An 8,727-nucleotide genomic window follows, 5' to 3' on the forward strand; every position below is an offset into this window, starting at 1 on the left:
TGAGGTCGGATTCGGATTCAGCGCAGCAAAAACCTTCGGGTATACTAGGTCTGGTCTCTGGTTCCGGACCTTTGTCAAATTTTGTCGGCCTGTGTTATCCTTTATACGTCAAAAATTCAAATATTTGGTAGAAAATTTATTGAGATTGTTGATTTTTTTTAACGAATCATGTTTCTTGAATATTCAAATAATATTTTTGTTTTAAATAAAAAAAAATTGAATTTTACCAAAAAATATAAACTTTCAACCAGATTGTTGACTTTTCAACTAAAATTTTTTTTTAACCAAAACTTAAATCTTAAAATTTTGATTTAAAAAAATTAATAGACTGCAAAGAAAAGGTAAATTTGTAGTCAGCTGAATCAGGTAAAAAAATAAGTATTAACAAAATTTTCATTTTTAACCAAATAGTTTAATCTTAAAAATAAAACTATTTTTAACAAAATAGTTCAAATTGCAACTGATTAATAGATGATAATTCAACAAACAAAAATATTTAATATAAAATAAAAAGGCATTGAATTTAACAGGAAAAAATTCAAGAAAGATACGTTTTTAGACGAAATATATAAAATTTTAATCAAATACTTTAATTTTCAACTGGAATAGAGCATTTTTTAATAAAAACTAACAATTTAGAATAAAAAATGAAATAAATACGTTTTTAGTTCAAAAGATTAAATCTCAACATCTAAAAAAAGAATTTTCAAGGAAATAGTTCAATTTTATTCCAAAAAGGCGAATTTAAAAAAAAACGAAAATTTTCAATAAAAAAACGAAATAGTTGATATTTCAACATGATAAATGATATTTTTCTTTAAAATAAAAAAATTGAATTTAACCAAAAAATATTAAATTTCAATCAGATAGCTGAATATTTATCTAAAAAAAATCAGTTTTCAACCAAATAGTTGATTCAACTAAAAAAAAATATTTTTTAAACTAAAACTGAAATCTTCAAATTGTCATTCAAAAAATTACTTTTTAATTAAATTTTGAACCAGTTGTATTCAACCAAAAAAGGCAAATTTTTAAACAAATAGTTGAATTTTTGATTTAAAAAAGTAATTTTCAGATAAAAAAAATGAATTTTAATCGAAAAAGTTAAATTTATACTAATATAGTAAATTAAAAAAAAATAGTTCAATTTTTCAACAATGGTTGAATCTTTCTCCAAAAAAGCAAAGCAATTTTTCGCAAAATAGTTAAAATTTTAAGCGAGTAATAATTGATATTTCAAAAAAAAAAAACATTTTAACTTAAAATTTAAAAAACCCGTTCAATTTTAACAAAAAGAAAAACAATTTTCAATAAAATAGTGGATTTTTCAAATAAAACAGATTAATGAGCAACAAAAAATTGCATTTTTAACGAAAAAGTATGAATATTCAACAAAGAAAATTAATTTGTTACTGAACAAATACGAATTTTTAAACAAAATGCGTAAGTTTTTAACTAAAACTTAAATTTTTAACTAGAAAAGATCAAGTTTCATTTAAAACTAACAATTTCCAACAAAAAATGGATTAGCTACTTTTTCAGTTAAAAAATGTAATTCTGAAGAAAGAAAAAACAAGAATTTACTATAAAATAGTTTAATTTTTTACAAAAAAAACAGTTATCAACAAAATATGAGAATTTTTATTCATAGAGTTGAATTTACAACTAAATAGAAGAATTTTTGATTTAAAAAAAGGTAATCGTTGATATTTCCACTAAATAATATTTTTATTTTGAATAAAAAAATTTGAATTTAACTAAAACATACGAACTTACAACCAGATAGTTGATTTTTCAACTAAAAAATATTTATTTTAACCTATACTTAAGTGTTCAAATTTTGATTTAAAAAATTTTTAGCTAGAAATGGAACAATTCAATTTTCAGGTAAAAAAAAAAGCATTTAAAAAAGGAATTTTCATCGAAAAAGTTAAATTTATACCAAATAGTAAATTTTCATAGAAAATAGTTTAATTTTTAAACAATGGTTGAACTTGAACCAAAAAAGCGAAACAATTTTTAACAAAATAGTTTAAATTTCAATAAGAAAATTTAATTCGTAATAAAAAATCGTTGAATTTAACAAACATTATTTTCTATAAAGTAATGGAATTCTTAATCAAAAAATAATAATTAGTAACCAAGCAGTTGCATTTTTAACGAAAAAGGATGAATTTTTAACCAAGGAAAGTTAATTTTCTACCGAAAAAGATTATTAAAAGATTTTTAATTAAAATTAACCATTTTCAACCAAAGATAGAATAGATACATTTATAATTTAAAAAATTAATTCTTAAGAAAAAAAACAAGAATTTCTTATAAAATAGTTCAAATTATCTTCCAAAAAGATTAATTTTCAACAAAATGCACGAATTTTCATTCATAAAGTTGATATTTCAACCAAATAATATTTTTATTTTAGATTTAAAAAAATTAATTTAACCAAGAAACACGAAAATTTAACCAAATAGTTGAAAAAAAATTTTTTAAGCAGAAATATTTGAGCAAAAATTGTACTATTTGGTAGAAAATTCATTGAGATTGTTGATATATTTTTTTTAGAAAATCCATCATGTTTATTGAAAATTTATTTATTTATTTTTTTTTTTTTTGGTTGAAGATTCAACTATTTTCTTCAAACTTGACTTTTTTGTGGCTAAATTAAACTCATTGAAAATTTTTTTCTTTTTCTAATGTTAGAAAGTAATTTTTTAACTAAAAATTTAACTATTGCTCTTTCGGTTGAAAGTTTATATTTTTTAGTAGAAAATTGACCTTTTGCTAGAAAATTAATCTTCTTCCTTAAAAATTCATTATTTATTTCAAACAAAAATATATCTTTTTCACTATAAAAGGTGACTTTTTAACAAACGATTTGAATTTTCTACTAGAAAAAATCAAATTTTAATCAAAACTAACAGTTTCAAACCAAAATTGAAATAGCTACATTTGTAGTTAAAAAACTTAATTCTCAAGCAAAAAAAAAGAAATTTCAATAAAGAAATGTGATACTTGATATTTCAACCAAATAATATTGTTAACATAAATTTTTTAAATTTACATTTAACCAAAAAATTCGAACTTTCAACCAGATAGCTGAATTTTTTTTATATCAGTTTCCAACCAAATATTTGATTTTTCAATTAAAAAAGATCAATTCTCAACCTTGATTTGGAATAGTTAAATTTTCAGGGGAAAAAATTCATTTTTTACGAAGCATGCGAAATTTCAACAAATTAGTACAATTTTAAACCTGAGAGATGAATTTTGAACTAAAAGATTAATGTTTAAACAAAAAAAAAATTAATTTTCAACAAGGGAACTCAAATTTTAACCAAGTGTTGATTTTTTAACCGAAAAGATTAATTTTCGGCGAAGAGGATTACATTTCTACAAAAAAGGGCGAATTTTCAACAAAATACGAGAATTTTCTTTCAAAGTTGCATTTACAAATTTTACATAATCCATTGTAAATTAAAAATGAACGAATTTTCAACACAATAATGAAATTTTCAACCGAATAGATGAATTCAACTAACTAAAAAGATGAAGTTTCACAAAAAAAAAGTTGAATTTTCTTATTGTATTGTAACAATCATAAAATCCAACTATTTTTTGTTAATAGTTAATTTTTTGGATAAAAATTCTTTTATGTAGTTCAAAATGTAATTATTTTTATGAAAATTGTTTTGATTTTTAGTTGAAAATTAATTTTTTCAACTGAAATTTTAACTGTTCCTTTTTTTTCTTGAAAATTAATAGTTTGTAATTAAAGTTGCAACTATTTGGAATAAAATTCTTGTGTTTTATTGAATATTCGTCTTTTTATTGAAAATTAATTATTTTAGTCATCTCTTGTGCGAAAAATTCGTTTCTTTTTTACGATTAAAATTAATTTTTTAGCTGAGAATATAATTCTTTCAGTTTTGACTCAGAACTGATATTTTTAATTGAAAATTCATCTTTTCTAGATGAAAATTTAAATATCGTGTCGAAAATTCGACTTTTTGATAGAAAATGAATCTTCTTGGTTAAAAATTAACCGCTTTCGGTTTAAAATTCAAGTGTTTTGTTTAAAATTCGTCTTTTGGCCTTAAAATCCCACAATTTGATAGAAAATTTAACTATTTCTTTCGAAAATAACTTTTTGGTTGAAAATGTATATGTTTGATTCAAAATTGAACTTTTTTATAAAAAAAATCGACTATTTGGTTAAAAATTAAACTACTTATTTAAAATGAATTAATTTAGAGAAAATTAACTGTAAAAAAATAATATTTTCGGGCTTTCGAAAGTTCGTTTTTGTTCGTTGAGCATTAATCTTCTTGGTAAAAAAATTAATGTTTTTGGTAAAAAAAAATTGGCATATTTTTTTAAAAACTCATCTTTTTTGTTGAAAATAAATGTTTCATCTGAAAATTTAACTATTCAATTTCTGATCATTCTTTTCTTTTTTTTTTGTGGAAAATTAATCGTGTTTGTTGAAAATTCATCCTTTTGGCTGAGAATTCAACTCTTTTCTTAAAAATTTACTGTTTTTGACTGAATTAAACTGATTAAAGATTGTTGTTTTTTGTTGTTTTTTTATATTTTTTTTGTATTATTCTTTTAAAAATTCAACTATTTTTTTGTTAATATTTTTTTTAGAAAATTCACAATCAGCTGCTGCATTTTTATGTTCAAAATTCATCTTTTTGGTTGAAAATGTAACTATTCTGTTGAAAATTCGTTTTTATTTCTTTTTAAATTAATTCTTTCAATTGAAAACTGAACTATTCAATTTTTTGTTGAAAATCTCTTTTTTTTTATTTGTTAATTAAACTTTTTGAACAAAAATTTTCATATTTTGTTTAAAATTCGCCTTTATTCGTAGAAATTTAATCTGCTTGGTTAAAAATTAATCTTTGCGGTCAAAAATTCAACACTAGGTTAAACTATTTTGTTGAAATTTATTTTTTCTGTGTAAAAATTCATCATTTTAGTTGAAAAGCCATCTCTTTCTTTAAACATTAATTTTTTTAACTACAACTACAAAATTGGTCTTTTTTAGTTTAAAATTCGTGTATTTTGTGGAAAATTTGTCTTTTCTGATAGAAAATGAATCTTTTTGTTTGAAAATTAATGTTCTTTTTCGAAAATTTATCAATTTGGTTGACAATCTGTGATGTTTTTTGTGTGGAGAGTCAATTTTTTAACTGTTAGATGATCTATTCCATTTTCGGTTGAAAATTTTTTAGTTAAAAATTGAACTATATCATTTAAAAGTTGTCTTTTTTGGTAGACAATTAATTTTCTGGTTTGAAATTTCATCTTTTACTAAAAATCTCTCTATTTCATTTGAAGATTCATCACTTGTTTGAACTTTTCTTTTGCAGAAAATTGATTTTCTAAACTGAAAATTTTATTACTCCATTTTTGATCGAATCCCGACATTTTTTATTTCAATATTCAACTATTTGATTGAAAATTGATGATTTTCAGTTCAATGTGGATGACATTTTTTTGTAGCAAATTGATAATATTAACTGAAAATTTAACGATTCCATTTTTGGGTGAAAATTATTCTTTCTTAGTTTAAAATTCAAGTATTTAATTGAAATTATCTCTTTTTATCTCAAAATTCATTTAGTTTGCTGAAAAATCGTATTTTTTTTTTTGTATAAAATGAATTTAAAATTTTGAAAATTTATCTTTTTGGATGAAAATAAAATTATTTATTTTGATTAAAATTTCTACCCTTTTGCTAAAAATATATCAATATCAGTTGAATCATTTTAGTTAAAAATTCGTCACTTGGTTGAGTTTTGTGGAAAATTAAGTTTTTAAACTGAAAATTGTATTATTCCATTTTTGGTTGAAACCCGATATTTTTCATTTCAATTAAAAATAAAACTGTCTGGTTGAAAGTTAAATTATTTCGGTTTTGAAAATTCATATTTTTTCGTTGAAAATGCAACTATTTTTCTTAGAAAATTAATGTTTTTTTGTTGAAAAATCGACTTTTTCGATAGAAATTAATCTTTTTGGTTTAGAATTGAACTATTTGGTGAAAAAATGCATCTATCTTGTTAAAGGTACAATATTTTCATATAAAAAGTTAAGAATTCAAAACGGTTTCAATTGATTCTACCTAAATATGCACCGAGTTTTAAGTATAAAATAATAAAATAAAAATGTATTTGAATTATTTCTAGAATTGAATTAAAGAATTATTCTTCAAGTATTATTTAATAAATTAATTTTAGATGCTAATATATTTAATAATGTGTTGGAAAATAATTAAAAATTTTGTTATAAATTAAACATATTAATTAATCAATCGAAAAGCTGGAAAAAATCTTGGAATTCTGGAAATTTTTTCCAGGATTTGAGTAGACACTGATTTAAAAAAAAAAGGTTTTTCTTAATTTCAGAACTGGGTTTTTCGTTCTCACTCCAGAATATGGATTGGACTATATTGCAAATTGTAGAGAAAGTGGATTTCATCCTCATCCGACTGACATACCACTTTACACAGTGAGTATAAATTTAAAACAGATTATTTTTTTTATATAAACTGAACCATTCTGAAATTAGAAGTAAAATTATTTTTATTTAAAGTAATTTAAAAATTCGTTAAAAGCCTCAAAATCATGAAAAAGCTACATGTTTTTTTACATTTTTTCGAATTTTAAATTGTATTTTTGAAATTTTTTCAGATCTTCTAAACATTCTTTAACATTATTCGAATTTTTCCTAAAATTTTTAAAACATTCTGCAAAATGAAAAACATTTTCTTAAAATCTTCCAGAATAATTTTTGACAATTTTGAAAATCTTTTCAAATATTCTATTAAAATTAATTTTTCAAAATTAAAAAATTATTTTCAATTTTCGTAGGAGTCTTAGGAAAATGTTTTTTATTCTTTAAAAATCTTTCACAATTCTTACGAAACTTTTAGATTTTTTGTTTTAAATATTAAGCAATTGATCTTTTTCTTAATAAAAAATTTTTATTTAAATTTGTCCAATTTTAGACTTGAAAAATATTTGAAATTTAATAAATTATAAAAAATAAATTAATTAATAGTCAAATTAAATCTGGAAATTCATAAATGTGGAACTGATTCCGAATCGACTTTAAAAATCAATTTTATTATTATTCACTTGTAAATCCTTAATGTACAGTTAAATTTTTTAAATTATTATAATTTATAATCACAGTTGATCAACTAAAAATATTTTTTATCCAGATTTTTCTAAAAAGTAAATATTCTTAAATGAAAGATTTTCGAATTACGCATTGTAAATTGAATATCATAATTGAAAAATATAAAATTTCAACTATTTAAAAAAAAATTTTTAATTATACTTGAACTTTTTTTTTAATTTGTAAAATTTCCCAGTCAAAAAATAAGTTCACTCTCATTTTCCGGTTTCCGGGTCCGGCAAAAAAAAAATTATTCTTACTTGTTTCTTTTTTCAGAAAGCAAAACACTGTAAACTGGAGCCAATGGTGAACTTGGAAGTAGTTGACCTGAGGAAAAAATAATTCCTATTGTTACAAACTCGATAAGTGTAATTTTTCGCAAGATTAATTTTTAAAAATCTGTAACGACTGTAACTCTACTTTTTGTGCTTTCCTCAAGAGCTTTTTAGTGATTGTTTTATATTTATTTATCCAGAAAATATGTATGTTTTAATTATTGTTAAAATTTTATTTTTTATTTTTTATTTTTATATTAGAGGATTTTGTAAAGTCTTGTGGATATTTTTTAATTCTATAATATATTTTATCTAATTTAATTTTCGCGTAACCGCGGAATAGATTAAAGATTTATATGAAATAAGATTCTTAAAATTGAAAAGAATTTTGAAAAGTCGAATTACATTCTTACGAAATGCACACAATATAAGAAAAAAATAATCTATTCCACGCATAGAAGCACACACATTCGGTCAAACTTTTTAGAGCTCTATTTTAAAGTATTAAATATGAAAGATAATTTAATAATTATAGAAATACTATTGCATTTACAAAGTAAAAAAGTTTGACCAAATCGAAATAAAATATCATTATAAAATATATTTCTGCATATGAAATTATTAGGTCACTATAATGCACTTAAATTTATTCAGTGTACGTTGTATAATAAAAAAGCATTAATTTATTTAAAAAAAAAAAGATGCATTTATTTGCAAAATTTTATTAGCAATAACCGTCAAACCAAATGTTTAAAATAATTGGTTGTAATTAACCAAATATATTAAATCGCACAATTTATTGTTTGATTGATAATTAGATCCAATATTTGATCTAAATCTTAGTTTTTTATTAAAATTATATTCGTCTTTTTGATTTGAAAACTCTTCTCTTTTAGCAGAAATTTAATCTTTGTTTTTGTCAAAAATTGTTAATTGGAAATTTAACCATTTTCTTTAAAATTCATCCTTTTTGGATAAAAATTCAACTGTTTTGTTGAAAATTCGTCTTTTTGAGTTGAAAATTCATCTCTTTGAAAGAATTTTCAACCTGAAAATATGAATTTTTAACAAAAAAGTTCAATTTTGACCAGACGGTGGGATTTAAATTTAATTTTTCAATGATATGATATAATTTTTGGACAAACTTCATTAAATTTTTACAAAAAAAAGATGATTTTTCAACAAAGAAATTAAATTTTTATCCAAAGAGTACAACATTTTTAAGAAAATTAATAAATTTTCAACAAAACAATCAATTTTTCAA

General features: G+C 21.2%; 1 protein-coding gene across 2 annotated transcripts in view; it reads left to right on the top strand.

Annotated features, from left to right (window-relative positions):
* The window catches only part of LOC117171942 (STAM-binding protein-like A), a 25,874-nt gene extending 18,028 nt beyond the window's left edge, over window positions 1–7,846 (top strand). The window contains exons 7-8 of one of the 2 annotated variants that reach the window (XM_033359618.1): window positions 6,397–6,516; window positions 7,465–7,846. In XM_033359618.1, the coding sequence (XP_033215509.1) occupies window positions 6,397–6,516; window positions 7,465–7,498 (154 nt within the window). In that variant the 3' untranslated portion in view covers window positions 7,499–7,846. The remainder of the gene's footprint in view (window positions 1–6,396; window positions 6,517–7,464) is intronic. The other variant, XM_033359617.1, reaches the window with a different exon arrangement.
* Window positions 7,847–8,727: the final 881 nt, after the last annotated feature.

Source organism: Belonocnema kinseyi, chromosome 4 (assembly GCF_010883055.1).
Source record: "Belonocnema kinseyi isolate 2016_QV_RU_SX_M_011 chromosome 4, B_treatae_v1, whole genome shotgun sequence".
NCBI lineage: Eukaryota > Metazoa > Arthropoda > Insecta > Hymenoptera > Cynipidae > Belonocnema > Belonocnema kinseyi.